The sequence below is a fragment of a genome, unplaced genomic scaffold, assembly GCF_019419815.1.
Source record: "Pyrus x bretschneideri cultivar Hongxiangsu unplaced genomic scaffold, Pyrus_bretschneideri_v1 Contig38, whole genome shotgun sequence".
In the NCBI taxonomy this organism is placed as follows: Eukaryota; Viridiplantae; Streptophyta; class Magnoliopsida; order Rosales; family Rosaceae; genus Pyrus; species Pyrus x bretschneideri.
In genome coordinates, this window is record NW_025999701.1 from 3,131,842 (window position 1) to 3,150,171 (window position 18,330).

The 18,330-nt window shown below is 37.5% G+C and overlaps 3 protein-coding genes across 6 annotated transcripts; all 3 read left to right on the top strand.

The window, feature by feature from the left end:
* Positions 1–116: 116 nt before the first annotated feature.
* On the top strand, positions 117–9,200 carry LOC103946672 (1,4-alpha-glucan-branching enzyme 3, chloroplastic/amyloplastic). 3 transcript variants are annotated; one of them, XM_009357431.3, is made up of 21 exons: positions 119–494; positions 690–761; positions 1,090–1,154; positions 1,321–1,998; positions 2,452–2,624; positions 2,718–2,807; positions 3,009–3,084; positions 3,842–3,949; positions 4,557–4,647; positions 4,841–4,942; positions 5,506–5,608; positions 5,925–6,062; positions 6,189–6,260; positions 6,383–6,487; positions 6,761–6,838; positions 6,916–7,026; positions 7,326–7,406; positions 7,491–7,595; positions 7,884–7,969; positions 8,113–8,167; positions 8,363–9,200. In XM_009357431.3, exons 1-21 carry the CDS (start codon positions 229–231, stop codon positions 8,393–8,395), a joined length of 2,688 nt encoding a protein of 895 aa, XP_009355706.1. In that variant the 5' UTR covers positions 119–228; the 3' UTR covers positions 8,396–9,200. The 3 variants fall into 3 exon arrangements, 2 of the variants coding, with proteins under 2 accessions (XP_009355706.1, XP_048420154.1); XM_048564197.1 differs by lacking the exon at positions 1,090–1,154 and having other exon boundaries at positions 352–494; XR_007250821.1 differs by lacking the exons at positions 7,491–7,595; positions 7,884–7,969; positions 8,113–8,167; positions 8,363–9,200 and adding an exon at positions 6,636–6,672 and having other exon boundaries at positions 117–494; positions 7,326–7,357.
* Positions 9,201–10,181: 981 nt separating this feature from the next.
* LOC103946673 (CCR4-NOT transcription complex subunit 9) lies at positions 10,182–14,632 on the top strand. 2 transcript variants are annotated; one of them, XM_048564040.1, is made up of 9 exons: positions 10,182–10,486; positions 11,865–11,936; positions 12,208–12,297; positions 12,459–12,501; positions 12,654–12,760; positions 13,381–13,476; positions 13,621–13,811; positions 13,910–13,979; positions 14,185–14,632. In XM_048564040.1, exons 1-9 carry the CDS (start codon positions 10,334–10,336, stop codon positions 14,284–14,286), a joined length of 924 nt encoding a protein of 307 aa, XP_048419997.1. In that variant the 5' UTR covers positions 10,182–10,333; the 3' UTR covers positions 14,287–14,632. The 2 variants fall into 2 exon arrangements, with proteins under 2 accessions (XP_048419997.1, XP_009355707.1); XM_009357432.3 differs by having other exon boundaries at positions 10,184–10,486; positions 14,231–14,632.
* A 1,161-nt stretch (positions 14,633–15,793) lies between these two features.
* Positions 15,794–18,008, top strand: LOC103946675 (ribonuclease 3-like protein 2). Its single transcript, XM_009357438.3, has 4 exons — positions 15,794–16,276; positions 16,743–16,898; positions 16,994–17,370; positions 17,493–18,008. Exons 1-4 carry the CDS (start codon positions 15,923–15,925, stop codon positions 17,665–17,667), a joined length of 1,062 nt encoding a protein of 353 aa, XP_009355713.2. The 5' UTR covers positions 15,794–15,922; the 3' UTR covers positions 17,668–18,008.
* The last annotated feature ends 322 nt before the right edge of the window (positions 18,009–18,330 follow it).

Here is an 18,330-nt window from a genome sequence, read left to right on the forward strand (position 1 = left end):
TTATATGGGCCGGCTCATTTAAATTAATGGAGATGGTCTCACTGTGAGAAATGATTGTATATGAGCCGGCTCATCTAGCCCGGCCCATGAACTCAAAATTTTCAAATACTTCCTCGAGTTCTTTCTTCGGAGCACTCCTCGGTCCTCTCGCACGACAAATCACAGTACCCGCCTTCTTATCCCAAAACCCAAAACCCCTCTCTCCGTGCAGCAGCAGCACTCCTCTCCATGACTTCCCTATCGCTTTCAACCAAGTTTTCTCTCTACCCAAATGGCACATTTCTCCAATTTAAGTTCCCAAACAGACCTCAAAGAATCACCGTCCCCACGAAAACACCGATAGCGTGCTCAGCCACAGAGCCGCCGAAGCGACGACAAAAACCGCCGAAGAAGAAGAAAAGCGTCGCTGACGGTGAGAAAGGGGTCGACCCAGTTGGCTTCCTTACCAAACATGGCATTTCCCATAAGCAATTTGCTCAGTTCCTCCGTGAAAGGTATGTTCATATCAGTTGATTGGCCAAAACAATGGGGAAAGTAGAAAAAATTTGAACTTTGAAGTGTAGAGATGTTAACTTGTTAATAACCTGTGCTTGGTTCAACTTTGGAAGAACTGCAGTAGGCTAAAATTAGAATTTTTAATTCCATTGGGTTTTTAAATAATTACTTGTAATTTTGGTTTGAATTTGCAGACACAAATCCGTGAAGGACCTCACTGATGAAATTTTCAATCGTCACGCCAATCTCCGGGATTTGGCTTCTGGGTTTGTTCCAAACTTAACTTCCATTCACTTCAGTTCAATTTTACTTGTTTTTCAATGCCTGCATTGATTAAGTTAAACTTCATCCTCTTAATTTAGTGGTCTGATTTTTTTAATGGAAACCTCATTCTTTTAACTAAAGAGGATTTGCATTCAAATGCGCTTAGATGGTTAATTCAGGTATGTTTGAGTTTTACAGTTGAGGATGCTATAACTTATAACCTCATTTTATCAAGTATGGAATTTGAAACCAAAAGAGAGATTCATTTGGTTGACCCTTTGGTGGTTGAGGTTTATGGTTCAGGGTGTAATTGCCATTTTCTTCCTCTAGGTTTGAGATATTGGGTATGCATCGACACCCGGAACACAGAGAGGACTATATGGAGTGGGCTCCAGGTTCAATAAAAGCCTAAACCCTCTTTCTTTTGTAAATTATAATTGATGACTAGTCACCAATTGTTCGCGACCTTGATAAAAACTTGCTTCTGTGGCCTGAACTATAATGTTGTCTGGACTTTCCATCTGCCAGATGATATGTGTATGATAAGCTTGTCAAATACAGGTGCTCGCTACTGTGCACTGGTTGGTGATTTCAACGGGTGGTCCCCTACTGAGAACTGTGCAAGAGAGGGTCATTTTGGCCACGATGACTATGGATACTGGTTCATCATTCTTGAAGATAAGTTGAGGGATGAAGAAAAACCAGATGAGCTCTATTTTCAACAGTATAACTACATCGATGACTATGATAAAGGTGACAGTGGTGTTACCATTGAGGAACTCTTTAAGAAAGCAAATGATGAGTATTGGGAACCTGGAGAAGACCGGTTTATAAAGAACCGTTTTGAAATGCCAGCAAAGTTATATGAGCAGATTTTTGGGCCTAATGGTCCTCAAACATTAGAGGAACTTGAAGAAATACCAGATGCAGAAACTAGATATAAATCTTGGAAAGAACAGCATAAAGATGATATACCTAGTAACGCACCTTGTTATGATGTGATTGACAATGGAAAAGAGTACGACATTTTCAACGTCGTGCTTGATCCTGTGTCGCAAGAAAAATTTCGAGGAAAGAAGCCTCCCTTGGCATATTGGTTTGAGACACGCAAAGGAAGGAAGGCATGGTTGAAAAAGTACAGTCCATGCATTCCTCATGGGAGCAAGTACAGGGTCTATTTTAACACTCCTAGTGGGCCATTGGAACGAGTGCCTGCTTGGGCTACTTATGTGCAACCAGGTAAATTTTCTTTTCTTTTGCTAAGTGTAATTTGTTCATCCAACACTATGCTTTTGTTGAAGATCCTTATGTAGGATTAATGTCTATTTTACTTTCACAAGAGGTTTGATTTCAGATTAGAATTGGCATCAGGTTAATAGATTTTCCACTTACCGCCATGTTTTGCGCAATCGGGGCTTATGTAGATTATTCTTCCTGCTTGTAACCGGATAAATTTCATGTGTGTGTGTCTCTCATTGTCTCCCTCTCTAGCATCCTCTTGGTTTCTTTAGGAGTTTCTTATAGGCAATGACAGGTTATTATATTTTTGGTGATATCTTATAAACCTTTTTATATTATGTGCATTGTTTCGTAATTTATACAGGCATATTATTTATTTTAAGAGATATAGGAATGTTATGTTTCCTGTACTTTATTGATTTCTTATCAAAGCGCTCTTTTGATTACCTTCAGAGGCAGAAGGAGAGCAAGCTTTTGCAATACACTGGGAACCACCGCCAGAGTATGCATACAAATGGAAAAATTCACGCCCAAAAGTGCCAAAGTCTTTGCGCATTTATGAATGCCATGTTGGCATAAGTGGATCAGAGCCAAAAATGACTTCTTTCAATGATTTCACAGAGAAGGTAACTCCTGCATTTTTCATTTTTAATTTGAATCTGCTATATCTTTTATGGGCAGTCAAATTCCTCATTTTTCACTCGTTATGTTTATTGCAGGTCCTTCCTCATGTAAAGGAGGCTGGGTATAATACGATCCAACTGATGGGAGTTATTGAGCACAAAGATTATTTTACTGTTGGATATAGAGTGAGTCAGCCATCCTTTCTCATTATGTTCTCGGATTAGAGATTGATTACTTCTGACTTGTAATGGGTTGGTTACATTGGTTACATCCATATCATTATGATGTCAACCAAAAGAGGCATTTGTTCAAAAAATTCCTTTGATCTTGATCCTTGATTTACATGGCTGTTCAACAAACTGATCAAACACTTTTATGGATTTCAGGTCACGAATTTATATGCTGTTAGCAGCCGATATGGAACTCCTGATGATTTCAAGCGGTTGGTTGATGAAGCACATGGTTATCACTATCATTCATCTAATTCCATTCATTTCATTAACTTGTAACCTTCAAGATTTATGTATGCTTTACTAGTTGTCATTCCTGCTTGGCTTGTTCAGCTTATGCAAAAGCTATTTTAATTGCTTAAACGTTACTATTATTATTATTATTTTGTTATTATGTGACATATTGAGCTTGGCTTCTAAAATTTCGGATTACAAAATGTAAAGGTAACAGCTTAGGTTTGTATGGTGATTGCATCTTGTTTGTAAATTCCAAAGGATTTATATCAATGACGTGTGTAGCATAGAGTTGTCTATCAGCGCTTTTATTGTTGAACTTTTTAGGAAAGGAAAATCATTGGTAGAACAAAATGACACCATAGGCTGTCAATGGCATTAGCCTCTGTAGATAACAAATATTTTCATTGCATGCTTCTTACTGATAATGTTCATGAAAAGGAATTCTATTTCTTGACTATTTTGGCGTCAATAACATGTTTTTCCACCATATTTTTTATATAACAATTAACGCTTACAAACTGTAACCTACCTTCTTTATTTACAGGACTAGGACTGCTGGTTTTTTTAGACAGAGTAGGAATAGATAACAAGTATTTTCATTGCATGCTTCTTACTGATAATGTTCATGAAAAGGAATGCTATTTCTTGACTATTTTGGCGTCAATAACATGTCTCTTCAACATGTTTTTCCACCATATTTTTTATTTAACAATTAACGCTTACAAACTGTAACCTACCTTCTTTATTTACAGGACTAGGACTGCTGGTTTTTTTAGACATAGTACATTCCTACTCAGCTGCAGATGAGATGGTTGGATTGTCACTATTTGACGGAACAAATGACTGCTACTTCCACACAGGTATGTGTGTGTTTATACTACTTGTGCTTGTAATTGACAGTATGATAGGTCTCACTAGGACTAAGCGTGTCATATCTGGTGCCCAATTTACATTGAACCGGAGATATATTATGATTACTAACCGGCACTACTTGAAATGAGAAAAAACCGAGCCAGTCCAACACAATACTGATTGGGTTGGTTTTGACTGTTATGGGAGAAGAGAACCTAAATGCTTGAAGGACCAATGGACATTTGTCTTGTGACCATACCTGAGATGTGGGATGGATTCATACGTTTTTTTTAAAGTAATAAATTATGGAGCTAGTTGTCAAACCTAAAAGACTGATTGGCCAAGAAGTGTTAGAATAGGCAGATAACCCTCCTGCTTTGATTATGAGGCCGAAAAGAAAACCTTGAATGAAGCGGGTTCCAAATGCTCTAACAGCCAATAGAAGTTAGATTTGCGGTGATAAATGAGGTATGGAGAGAAACCAGCCAAAACCGGGCTATGTAATTGTTTAAGTACTAAAGAATATCCCACCCAAAAGCTTATTCTCTTTGACAGCATTGGCCTTTGTTCTCATTTCATATATCTTGTTCCATGATATACTATTTTCTTTTACAGGTAAACGGGGACAACACAAGTACTGGGGTACCCGAATGTTTAAATATGGCGATCTGGATGTCCTGCATTTTCTTCTCTCAAATTTGAACTGGTAAATGTGAAGCTCATAGAATGGTTCGAAGTTTTAAAACATTAGTAGAGTTGCTTCTTTGGACCAATCATCATTTTACCACCTAGTTCCGTGTTCTAATACCACATTATCCTATTCTTTTTGTTTTGGGAAGTTTTTTTCTGTTTTTCTTTGGGTTTGAGCATAGTATCTCAATAATTGCAATTTTCTACAGGTGGGCCACAGAGTACCAAATTGATGGTTTTAATTTCCATTCACTCTCATCGATGATGTACACACACAATGGTTTTGCTTCTTTTACCGGTGACTTGGAGGAGTAAGGCATTTATTGAACCGTCTACAATTTCTTACTGTGTTATTATTTACACTGATACAAGAACTGTCAAATTTTCTGGGCCTTAAACAAAGGCATCTTAACATTCCAAGATGTGGCTTATATCCTTATGCTGTTGCTAGTGAATTTCAACAATATTTACATGACTAAAGTATAACAAGCTGGATTTGGCTTGCAGTATTGTATTATCATAATTGTATATATAAGTGTACGTGTGTGTGTGTGTGCGCGGTTTATGGGATTTGGCGTGCAGTATTGTATTATCATAATTGTATATATATGTGTACGTATGTGTGTGTGTGTGTGTGTGTGTGTATCTATGCTTTATGGTTTATATAAGAAGAGATTTCAACTGCTTCTGTTAATATATGGGTGGTTGAATTACATTCACTAAGCAGAATAAATGAAGTTTTACAAAACATAACTAGTAAATATAAATTCTTGTGTTATGTGAGCATAATATGCTATTTCATACTCAACTTCCTACTATTCTTATGATTGAATGCTAGCTATGAACTTGAAACTCAATCTTCATACTTTGGCAGGTACTGTAATCAATATGTAGACAAGGACGCATTGCTATACCTCATTTTGGCAAATGAGATACTTCATGTTCTCCATCCGAATATAATAACAATTGCCGAAGATGTAAGAAATTGATATTGAAATCGTTGTTTACACTTTACAGTATGAGAACTCCTTCAAGAGAAACTCACGTAACATTTTTCTCATAGAACGCTCTTGAAAATTAGCATATAGTTGCTGCTAGTGGGCTCAAGAGTTCAGATCATATTGGGTTGTTAGCTCCACTGATTCTGTTCTAACTTTGTTTTCAAGTAGAAGATCAGATTTATTAACATCATTGAAAATGGTGGCAAAAAACATAATATTCTCGTCGAATTTATTCAGTGATATGCACTGTATTTTGTGGCTTCTAAAGAGTGATATTTTATTTATTTTCCAGGCAACCTTCTATCCTGGGCTATGTGAACCCATCTCTCAAGGCGGGTTGGGGTTTGATTATTGTGTCAATCTCTCTGTATCAGAGACGTGGTCAAATTTCCTTGAGAATGTTCCGGACCATGATTGGAGCATGACTAAGGTTGAACCATTTAATTGTGACACATTGTCTCAGAATCGAGTGGGATCGTGCTGTTTTCTTGTTAATTCACTGATTGTTTTTCCATCCCACAAAGTGAAAACTAAATGACGTTAACCCACACTGTAGATTGTCAGCACATTAATTGGCAACAGAAACTATGCTGATAAAATGCTTGTGTATGCTGAAAATCACAACCAGGTATTAATCTCTTGCTCGTCAAAAACTCTATTGACATACCTTACTCATAAATTCCGTATCTTGTTCTAATTTATTTGTGTTTGATTTTTGCTAAATCATATTATAACAATCTTGCATATCAGTCAATATCTGGAGGGCGGTCATTTGCGGAGATATTGTTTGGTGAAATCAAGGATGGTTCTGAAGACACGGATAAATTACTGCTCAGAGGTTGTTCCTTGCACAAGGTATGCTATGTACCAGATAGTGTAAATACATCTTTGTCATAATCAAAGTCTAAGTACAGAGTTTTATGTACTGCTTTATATACATACATGATCCCACACATGCATTGCTTCTGATATATGCATAATGTGTATCTCCATGTAATTGCAGTTGCAGTTTAGTGAAACACTTGCAATGACTGCAACATGTAATGTGTTGCTTCTGTAAGCTGTTATTTTCATTTCATGTTTCTGTTTGGTCTGTTTATTTATACTTACATTTCGGTCTTGAGCCAGATGATCAGGTTAATTACTTTGACAATCAGTGGCCGTGCTTATCTCAACTTCATGGGCAATGAATTTGGGCATCCAGAGGTGACGTTACTGGCTTCTGCAAGTACAAGAAGTTTATTTCACGTGAGACGTGACTAATGATCTTTCTCATGTTTCAGTGTGTTGAGTTCCCCATGTCAAGCAACAATTTCTCGTTTGCTCGTGCCAACCGTAGGTGGGATCTTCTTGCCAAGGAAGGATTGCATCGGAACTTGTTTATCTTTGATAAGGTATCAACTATTAACTTTTTGTTGCCATCTTGTTGCCCTGACATGCTTACATGTTGTGATCTTGTGGCTCTCTGTTATATCTACTGTTGTTAATAGTGCTGAAAGCTGTTTAGTATAGATTTCTAATAACTTAAAAAGTCCCCCATAAATGCAGTTTCTCTAATTTCGCTCTTCGCCTTACCATTAACATATTCAACTTGAAGTTGCGAAGTATTAATCGGTCGTTGTTCTTGAGAGATTAAAACATCCCTTGAGATGATCATGGTAGCAAAGTAATTTTTATCTTTCTTCTTTCCTAGGACTTGATGAAGTTGGATGAAACTGAAAGAGTACTTGCGAGAGTTTTACCGAGCATTCACCATGTGAATGACAATACCATGGTACGGGTGAAACTAAACTCAATAATGCATTTGGAAAGAATATTATGCCTTCTACTGATTATGATATTTCTTTGCTATTTACAGGTAATAGCTTACCTGAGAGGCACCCTTCTATTCGTATTCAACTTTCACCCAACAGATTCTTATGAAGGATACGGAATAGGTGTAGAAGAGGCTGGAGAGTATCAAGTAAGTTTTATCAAACAGGTTTGAGTAGTTTAAGTCAGAGATATGGTTTCTAACTCATAATTTGCATTGTGTTCTTTTATTATATGTGTGCTGGCATGAATACATGGATTCAGGGTCATAAACTGAAGAACTAAGTAGTCTAGTTTATATTGGAGATTTTATATGTATATATCTTTTGTATATGTTTCTGTGTATGTCAAGCAGTTATATGTATTTGTCAAGCAATTGTATGTATTTGTCTAACTGTAGAGCTTCAAGTTAATGAACCTGTTACTTTTCTGACCACAGCTCGTGCTAAATACGGATGAAATAAAGTACGGAGGTCAGGGACTTATAAAGGATGATCAATATTCTAGGAAAACTATTAGCAAAAGGTAAGTACTGACTACCTTTTCAATATCTCTTGTCTTCTCTATTTTACCCGTTTGTGCGTGCGCGTTTTTAAGTTCAGTTTTGGTTACTTTCTTTGATTCAATGATTGATGTTGTTCTGTCACCACTGTGCTTGGCCTTTGCAGAGTCGATGGCCTCCGAAACTGCTTAGAAGTGCCTCTGCCTAGTAGGACTGCCCAGGTTCGTCAAATTTTCTGCACGTTGTTTTTGTTAGTATTTTATTTTGTGGCTGTTAGTTTTCCGTGCTTTGGATGCCTAGGGGTTGGTGCTACTATTCTTAAGAACCCCTTTTTCAATTTGTGATGTATTAAGTAGTTGTTAAACTAGATTACATTTCAACTTTCATATTTATTAGGTTAAATTTCTTGTGTTCAGGTTTACAAACTAAGCCGGATCTTGAGAATATAAAGAGTATTGCACTCAGAAAGCAAATTGCAAGCTGACTTTGAAGAACGAAAGCTAGCACCTACTACCTACCGGCCATCAAGTTAAAGTATGTATGGCTGTTCACCACCTTCACTAGTGACATTGATGGGGAGACTCACAGTTTAACAAGAAGTTTAAGCATTCAAGAAGAAAGGCTTTGCATTGGTATATCCTCCACGTTATCGTGGTTCTTTCTTTTGGAGATTCGAGGCTGCTGGTCTTATTTCTCCCAAAAGTAAACTCAAGGAAGCGATGCATTGTGTCCAGCAAAGAGGGTTCAAGCTGAACTTCTGGATGACGGGAATTACGATATTCAGCAAAGAGGGTTCAAGCTGAACTATTTCTCACCCTACCTCCTCAAGGGGGAGAGTACCTTTTGTGTGAGGTAAAATTTGAAGAGTATGCAACATATATAAATTAGGCTGGACGTCAATTCTAGATGGGGAAATGCCGACGAGCGGCCGTTGTGTGTTGAAATTTGGTAGTTAAGACTTGAGAGAAGCATATTCCTTCATAATCTGAGTATTTCTTTCAGAACAAGAATTTCAGGAGTACATAACAATTAACAGGTTAACATTTAAGAACATGGCGGTGCTATTCACACATCGATTTTCAACTGTCGGATTGAATGAATTTGTTAGGATGTCAGATGACATCATCTTATGGTGACAGATTTACAATGATATTAATAGTAATACTTAGTTAATAGTGGTTAGAATTGAAGGGTGGTATCTTGTAAAAGAAGGGCAGTAAATGAAAAAGTGTTTGGTATTTTGGTTTTCCTGAATGTCCTTTGATGTCGACGAAATATTTTGCCGGTGACAATAATAAATCTGGGAAATTCTGGTCAACATCGACGAACTAGTTCACTGTCAGCACATGACGACATGTGAGTCCCTTTCAAACACTATTAACTCCTGAAACGAGCAAACAGAGGGAATATTTGAGTATTTTTCCTTAGTTATTTGAGTTGACTAGTTTAATGATTGACATAGTGGAAGTACTTTGGTGGAGTTGAGGATTACTGACATTTGCTAACATCGACTTTTGATAATGTAGTAAGTTATTCTTCCTTGTTTTGTATAAGTATCCTCCTATCCAGGATGAGAATGTTCTTTAATTATGCTGCAGTTTTATCTATGCTCCCGACACTGCATGTGTTGTAATAAGGTTCATGTCCACACTTAGCACTCTTAGTTTAATTTAATTTTAAATTTTAGTTTTGATTTATTTGTACCTTTTACACATCATTTTCATATAACGATTTTGTCACCCTTTAGGTATCCGTGTTGGATTCTCTCAATGTCAAATTTAATCGTTCTCTATTGTAACCAGCTAGCGAATTGTACACGAGTCATTCAATTAAAGATGAATCCAAGTTCGTTAAGCAATTCTAATCGTGCTTTATCGTAACAAGATATCATGTGATTTTGTATACAAGCTCCCATAATTAAATGTAAATCCCAATTTGTTATCACATGGAATTCGAGTTGTTTTATCAAATATTATTTCATTTTATATATAAAAGTTACAGAATTAATAGTGAATCCAAATTTATTAAAAAGTTGTATCGAATTTAATTCTTTCGGATAAGTTGCTCGGAAGCATTTAAAACCGCATCCATGCGACAGAGTGGCGCGTAGACACACTTTCCCTTTCAACCGTACTACTATATCAGTTCAATCCAAAGTGAGGTGTCAACATCGGGGGCGATTCCCACGCGCATGTCCAGTACGTGTCTTCAAATATAAAACCAACTCCTCCTCCCGAAATTGTACTTGTCTTCTTCACACACACGCTCTCTCTCTCCCCTCTCTCTATACGGATAGCTGAGAGCGAACTGTGAGAAAGCAATGGCAAAAGCTGAGAGCTTTGACAACTTCCTGCTGTGAAATGGCGAGTCTCTGCTAGTTTGTGGAGATGAGCGCACCGTTTGGAGGCCCGATCGGTTCTAACCCCAGTGCTGCCGGAGCCCAGCCGAACAGGGACCCGAACATGGCGTCGGCGGAGCAGTTGGTGCTCGAACTCAGCAACCCCCAACTTCGTGAAAACGCGCTCCTTGAACTCTCCAAGGTCTAATCTTTTTGCTCTCATTATTTCTGAATAATTTAGTTCCGCTGTGTTTGATTAATCCCTTTTAGCATGTTGGGTTTCTGTTTAATTTTTGTTATAGGGTTTATGGGGTTGAAGATTTTATGATAAAGTTTGAAGTTTGGGTTTAGGGTTTGTGATTTGGGTTCTATTGAGTTTTGTTTTGTTTTAGCATCATTTCGTTGTCCTGTGATTCTGTTTGTTTGCTGAGAAAATCAAGGCAATTGGGGTAATGAGATGATTATTTTTGCGTGATATGTGTTTTGTGAGAAGCGGGGATGCTTGTTCTTTTTTTCTTGTCAGAGTTGAGACTTCAAATTAGCATCTTTGTAGTCACAGCATGCATGTGGTAGCCACCTTACTATAGTTGTTCCTAGGGTAGGATCAAAATTGGATCTTGATGCATTTGTTTATGTTTCCGGTATGTCTGTATCGATTATGTGTAATCAATTTTTGTTTTAGATGGAGTTTTGAACCTTTTCAGTTATTGGTTATGGAGAAGGTGGGTGGCTCAATCTGTTTTGTGTGTCTGGGTTTAGAATGGTGTAGTCGTTGTTTAGAGTATAAATCTTTACGTCGGGACTGCAAAGCCATGCACATAATTTTACATCACGTATCCAAGCACACAATCTATGTGTCAAGCCCCTACGGCTACACGTGCCTCATGTCATCCCATGTATGTGTTGTCCACGCGCTTAGCTCCATGTGTTTAGCTCAAGTTACTCTACATTACACATGATGGTAGCGTTGAGTGTGTTTACACAATTGGAATGTGAAGTCTCACATAGGAATATATTTACGATCTTGTGCTTCTCCACTCATTGTCAATTGGTCCTTGGTTGGGTGCTCTAACTTTATCGGTGGTATGGGAATGAAAGTGATATAAATGCCATTATAACATACTAAATAGGCTGCATAATTTCTTAATTTGCTTTATTAGTTTGAAGTTTTCATTGGCTACATTAGTAACAGTTGCATATCAGATCTGGAAAGAAGTTGGTTCTATCCATAAGAGCCTGACGGTGTTTTCAAGCACTTACCAAATACTATTTTGACCTAATTTTCTCTTTTATTTTCAAAGGTATAAGAAAAGAAAAAATGGGTATGACTATAACTGCGATACAACGATAAATTTGCCACCCCTGTGTGAGCTATGCTCATGTATTCTTCACTGGAAATAAGTTCTTAGTTCTTACTGCTAAAATTTTTGTGCTGAAAGTGTACTTGGTTTGCCTTTCATGGTTTTTATTTTCATTATTAAGATTTGTCTTCTTAATGTTGAATCCCTTTGGTACTATATATGTACATATACACATACTACTAGTTAACCCCCTGTTTCCTTTCCTGTACCCCTTCTCAGAAGAGAGAATTATTTCAAGATTTGGCTCCATTGTTGTGGAATTCTTTCGGTACTATAGCTGCTCTGTTACAGGTATGTAATTTTTTGGTTTTATATTCATGTCATTCTTATTGCACTTCCTTTTTTTTTGTGGTTTTTGTTCGCTTGTTTTGTAAATTCGTTCATGGACAAGGGTAGCAAGTTTCTTTCTGTATGTAGGAGTAGGACTTGTGTTATACATATGTCCGTGCATCGTTGACGTACCATCATTTGACTTCTTGTTTGATAAATCAACATTACCAGACACTCTTTTGTCGTAATCCCTGATGATGGATTCTCACTCTACTCTTTATCCTTTGTGCAGGAGATAGTTTCAATATACCCTGTTCTGTCCCCACCAAATTTAACTCCAGCCCAATCAAATCGAGTTTGCAATGCTCTAGCGCTTCTTCAGGTCCATTCTTGTCGCCTTTTAAATTATATATGTAATCTTTATCGATGCACGTTATTTTTGTTCTAAACTACAGTTATCTTCCATATACAAGAGGCTTGGCCTATATTTTACACATCTCATTATTATTGTATGCTTCATATTCCTTTTGTATCTTCTTGTAGTGTGTGGCATCACACCCAGACACCAGGATGTTGTTCCTTAACGGTAATAACTTTTATCTTGTTTACAGTTAAAGCTTGAAATGTTCTTTCTAGCGTGCTTGTACACAGAAGCATGATTTTTTTCATGCAGCTTCTGTTAGATGTTTATGTATAATATTTAACCAACGATTTTTTCATTTCTCCTGTGGTTGGCAGCTCATATACCTTTATATTTGTACCCTTTCCTTAATACAACAAGCAAGTCAAGGCCTTTCGAGTACTTGAGACTCACCAGCTTAGGAGTCATTGGTGCCTTAGTGAAGGTATGTTATTCTTATTTGGCAAACTGATAGGTATATTTGTCTTTTTATTTGTATGTGTGATAAAATGAACAAAAGTAAATAACCAGTTGATATACAAGTATAACTGGATAGGTACATGGCCACATGCTTTGAGAAATGATATGTAAAAGAGTTTAAATATGAAAACTTGATGCATGCCTTGACTAAAACCACTCTTTCCAATCTTGCTTGTGTAGCTGATATGAGAAATGAAAGGACTAGGAGAATCTAACGTGGGATAAAAAGAACGCTTAGTTTTTATTTATTTATTTTATAACATTGATTGAGTTAGGTGGCTTTACTACATCCATCATTTAGTGAAAGATTTAACTGGACCCTTTCCAGTCCTGTAGCGTGAACTCCGACGAGAAAATAGTTTATCTGTAACATTGCTTTATTTGCATGGGTATTCAATCCCACTTGTAATATTATCCTGCACATGCACCTTTATTTGCAACTCTTCTTCTCACTCTCTCACATGTGAACACATGAAACCTGAAGAGGAGAATAATGTTGCTGTGATAAACCCTATATAGCACTTTTATGCCAGACAAATATATTTGGAAATTGGAATATTAATTCCTTTTACTTCTTTTTACCAGGTCGATGATACAGAAGTGATTAGTTTTCTTCTATCAACTGAAATAATCCCGTTGTGCCTGCGAACTATGGAAATGGGTAGTGAACTGTCAAAAACAGTTGAGTGTCTGTTTCTTTTTTTTCTTCCCATCTTTATATGTTTCAGTAGATCTCAGTATAGCATCTCTGCAAAACTTTTCTCTTACTGACCGAGTTTGAATGCAAGGTATATGGTTGCCTGACAGAAATTGTTATCATCACAGGTGGCGACATTTATTGTTCAAAAGATTTTGTTGGATGATGTAGGCTTGGATTATATCTGTACTACAGCTGAGCGTTTTTTCGCAGTGGGTCGAGTCTTGGGAACCATGGTTGCATCACTTGCTGACCAGCCTTCATCTCGCTTGCTAAAACATATTATCCGATGTTATCTACGACTGTCAGAAAACCCAAGGTTGATTGAATGAAGTAGATTTATTATTATTACTTTTGTTTCTTCAATATCTCGTGTTAATCATTTGATTGGATCTGTTCTTTGTTTTTTATCATCAGGGCTTGTGATGCTTTGAGGAGCTGTCTTCCCGATATGTTGAGAGATGCTACCTTCAGTGTTTCCCTCCGTGTAAGTACTTTTCTGGATGCATGTGCTGTGTAATTCATAATTGATCTTAACGACTAGTCTGGAAATAAAGCAAAAACTAACCTCTTTCGTCTTCGAGGGTACATATAGTTGCCAGACATAGTTTGTGAGATATTTGAAAAAATATACTTTTGAGTCTGATTTACTGTTTCTTTTCGGTATCCCCTACTCTTTTATTTGGACGCAGTTGTCTGGTCTACTTTCAAAGTTAATTATATTCGTGACAATTTCAGGAAGATCCAACGACAAGGAGATGGCTGCAGCAGTTGCTTCACAACGTTGGTGTTAGTCGGGTTCCTGCGCTTCAGGGTGGAGGAGGATTTGATCAGATGATGATGAACTAATGCAAATAATTTGGTGTCGTCTTTGGGCTGCCGTCTGTTGCATAATGCATCAGAGAGGGCTGGATGCTTTTTAATTTATCTGTCTCAATGCTAATTGGCAAACTCTTTTATCTTTCTCTGTAATTTACAAAATGTTTCTTCTGTAACTTGGCCTGAGGAGGCCAAGTTTAAACTATTGACTTCGCTTGAAGTTGATTGTTCCCGGAAGAAATAAATGGTCTTCTTAGTTGGTTCATCTCTGATGTTGAATTGTGGCAAAATTATGAATAAAGTAAACCTTTGTTGTGTAAACATATTTTGTTTGAATTTTGATAAGCCATTGATTAGAATCGAACTGAAGTGTTTGTTGACGCGGACAAAGTCGTGGAGAACCTCTGATTCCATCGGAGGCAAACGCCTACGAAAAGATAGCTTAAGTAGGAGAACCTCAGCCGCGGGCGGGGAGCGGATATATTTCATCATTAGTATAATAACATGTGATGTACCATTTCGTGTTCTAATCACATTGAAAAATCTCTCGGAATTGAGAGCTAAAGATGAGTTAAGGCATGCCAGACAGGATAAAATGTCCTTCTAGGCTTTGTTCGGCCGAAACAAAAAAGCAATGACTTGAAGCTAAAGTGGCTGGCTGGCAACAGACTTGCTCCACTCCCTCTACCGTGAGATAGGGTTTGCTGATATTCTGTTGCTTTTCTTTGTCTCTGATTCTGATGATGATACTCTGCTTCATCTGTCGGGAGTGCTCAATGTTTGGGCACCAGAATGAAGGAAATTGTCCCTCAAACAGGCCTAATTTTCACCCTAAAACTCAAAATCTCCAACGCTTGACTAATGGAGGTTTTAGCAAAAATTATTTATTGTTCATCATTTTTCTATGACATTGTTGTTGGGTTTCTATTGTTGTTAAGAAATTGGAGGTGGAAAAGAAGTAAATTTTTGCAACATTTATTTTCGAACTCTCTTTATCTCTCAATTTCTATTTTAAGAGTATATTACCACTTTCATATCAATTTGGTTATAATTATCATAAATTTAAAAGGGTGGCTATAATTCTATTTTGGGTCTAAATTCTGGTTATTTTTCTAAATTTCCCGATTGGATTTCAACTTATATTATCGGATTCAAAGTTGTTCAATCCGTCAATCATATTTTTCCATTGCATCATTTTACCCATAATTATTTGTCCATTTTGTTAAAATTTCTATGTTTCTAAACCCCTGACATTTGTTATATAACTGGAATTTAGCATTATGATGTGAGTTTTTTTCTTTTCATGTCACTACTCCACCATACTTAAATTATTTATTAAACGAATAACGTATTTTTTAAACATGTAACAAATATTTATTAAACAACAACGCAACTGAGATAAAATCCCAATTGTAATTTGGTAATAACCCCCGTTTCCCCACTTCCGTTGGTTTGGCATTGGTTAAAGCTGGTCACTTTAAAGAAGTACTACCCATCACGAACCAGGTGCTTTGAACTCAAAACTTGTCAGACTAGTCTCCAACTTCCAAGTGCCAACCTCATAAAACCCATAAATATTAAAATTAAATTACAAAAAAACATCCGCAAATCATGATTTGCATCGTGGATCGTAGGGTCCAGCCGTCGCCGGAAATGCAGCAGTCCGTGGCAGCCGTGGAGCAAATCGTGGGCTACGATTTCAGGAACAAGGAGCTTCTAGAAGAAGCCCTAACCCACTCCTCCTACTCCGAATCCCCGTCGTACCAGCGCCTCGAATTCATCGGCGACGCAGCTCTCAGCCTCGCCCTCAGCAACTACTTCTTCCTTGCTTATCCTGGGCTCGACCCCGGCACTCTCTCTCTGCTGCGCTCCGCCAATGTCAGCACCGAGAAGCTGGCACGTGTGGCTGTCCGGCACGGCCTTTACCGCCACCTCCGCCACAGTGCACCTGCTCTCCGCGATAAGGTTCGTTATAATTAATTAATTAATTATTCTCTTTGTTCTCAATCGATTTCATTTTTTGTGACTCTCTGGATTATGTGTGAAAAGAAAGAAAGAAAGAAAGAACAAAAAGAGGAACATTTACTTGGGTTTTTGTTCTTGTTTGTGTTTTCTTGTTGTCTGGATTTTTGTTTTGGAAAAGCTCAACTGTTTCGTAGGTTTTAACTTTGTTTTCTTTTAAGATTTTTCCCATTGTTTTTCCGGGTTAATTTTCTTAAAGGATTGTTGTTGTCAATTAATGGTTTAACTTTAGGATTTGTGTGCAATTTGCTATGAATTTTAGGTTAAGGAGTTCAATGAACTGTCGAGATAATTTCTTTTGTTTTATTAAGGATTTGGGTTGTTGATTCTTCTTTTTGGTCAGAGATTTGGGTTGTTAATTGAATGGTTTTAATTTGGGGCTTTCTGTGCAATTTGTTCTAAATTTTAGGTTAGGGAGTTTACTGAAGCTGTCACTAGAGAAGACGAGACGCCGCTTGTATATCGTGGTTCTGTGAGAGCTCCTAAGGTTCTTGCGGATATGGTGGAGTCTGTGGCAGCAGCTATGTATGTTGACTTGAACTTTGATCTGGAAAAATTGTGGATGGTGTGTATTTGATTAGCTTTTGTTAAGTTTCCAAGCGTTTAGAAGTTGGGTATAACCTGTTAATTTTTGTTGTTGTTGCTGATGTACATTTATAGAAATTTAGGCGCCTTTTGGAGCCCATTGTCACTCTTGAAGAAGTGAAAAGTCAACCGCAACCCGTTACAGTGTTGTTTGAGCTTTGCCAGAAGCACGGGAAACATGTTGATATCAAGCATTGGAGAGATGAGACCAAAAGTATTGCTAGTGTCTATGTTGATGGCGTGTTTGTTGCCTCGGGTTCTTCTGAGCAGAAGGAGATTGCCAAACTCAATGCTGCTAAGATAGCTCTTTTTAAGTTGTCGAAATCGTTGGGTGTAAGTGGCAGATCGATGGAGTTTATTGCCAGAAATGATGGTAAGTTTCAAATTGAAGAAGCAAAACAAAAGTTGCATGAGCTTTGTGACAAGAAGAAGTGGCCTAAACCAATTTACACGTATGAATCTCTTTACCCTTATCATGATCTCTAAACGTATTTGAAGAAAAATGTTCTCTTTTATTGGAATTAATTTGTCTCTTCTGTAGTTATGCATATTTGTATTTGTTTTTCAATTGCAGCATTGAGAAAGATGAAGGTCCTTCACATGAGAGGAGATTTTTATCGTCGGTCAAAATTGCAACTGCGGATGGTGTGCTATGCATGGTGGGAGATGAAAGGTCGAGAATAAAAGATGCGGACAACTCTGCAGCTTCGTCTATGATCTGTGCTTTACAAGAATCTGGTTATATATGATGCAACTCTAATTCTCTTTATGTTCTGAGATATATGCGTGGTAGGCTCTTGTGCTTCCTGCTTCATTTGAAATATGAATGCATAGGTTAGAGGACAATTCCGTATGCAACTTAAGAGGTTGCAGTTATGCAAGAACAACCATGGATTATAGGAAAATTTTGTGTCTCATGCCTCTAGATTTAGGTTAGGATTTGAACCTGTAACATTTATTTGTGCTCGTCGTAGTTTTCAGACTGTCTATTCCCCGCTTCAAGCGATTGTTTGATTGGATGGAGTTTACGGGTTGTTTAGGTTCCACAAAGCACTGAAATGAAACAAATGAAAGTTTGTCCTTGTTTTGATTGGATTGGAGCGAGATCTCGATTAGGCATAGCCGTACACTTTGAGAGTTGAAATCAGCAATTAGGTGGTTTCACTGCTAACACTGTTACAGGTGAGATATGGTTCTTCTTAGTCAGCGCAAGGATCTTACCTAGAGATTTGAGGATTGTAGTGTTCAGAATTATGCTACTGAACTTTTTCGCCTCGGTTAGGGCATGATCGAGATCTCGGTCTTCATTAAGTTTTTGATCTTCCGGGTAGTTTAGTTAGAATCTTAGAACATGGCTACATTACAAACTCTCTCAAATTCTAGACAGATCGATCAATACAGCCACTCATCAG

Excerpts from the sequence above, each read along its gene's own strand:
- LOC103946672 (XM_009357431.3), top strand. The coding sequence starts at position 229 with ATGACTTCCCTATCGCTTTCAACCAAGTTTTCTCTCTACCCAAATGGC. Across the intron at positions 1,155-1,320 it reads CTATATGGAGTGGGCTCCAG|GTGCTCGCTACTGTGCACTG; the intron begins GTTCAATAAAAG and ends TGTCAAATACAG. Across the intron at positions 7,027-7,325 it reads ACTTGTTTATCTTTGATAAG|GACTTGATGAAGTTGGATGA; the intron begins GTATCAACTATT and ends CTTCTTTCCTAG.
- LOC103946673 (XM_009357432.3), top strand. The coding sequence starts at position 10,334 with ATGAGCGCACCGTTTGGAGGCCCGATCGGTTCTAACCCCAGTGCTGCC. Across the intron at positions 12,502-12,653 it reads CAGGATGTTGTTCCTTAACG|CTCATATACCTTTATATTTG; the intron begins GTAATAACTTTT and ends TGTGGTTGGCAG. Across the intron at positions 12,761-13,380 it reads TCATTGGTGCCTTAGTGAAG|GTCGATGATACAGAAGTGAT; the intron begins GTATGTTATTCT and ends TCTTTTTACCAG.
- LOC103946675 (XM_009357438.3), top strand. The coding sequence starts at position 15,923 with ATGATTTGCATCGTGGATCGTAGGGTCCAGCCGTCGCCGGAAATGCAG. Across the intron at positions 16,277-16,742 it reads CACCTGCTCTCCGCGATAAG|GTTAGGGAGTTTACTGAAGC; the intron begins GTTCGTTATAAT and ends TCTAAATTTTAG. Across the intron at positions 16,899-16,993 it reads ATCTGGAAAAATTGTGGATG|AAATTTAGGCGCCTTTTGGA; the intron begins GTGTGTATTTGA and ends GTACATTTATAG.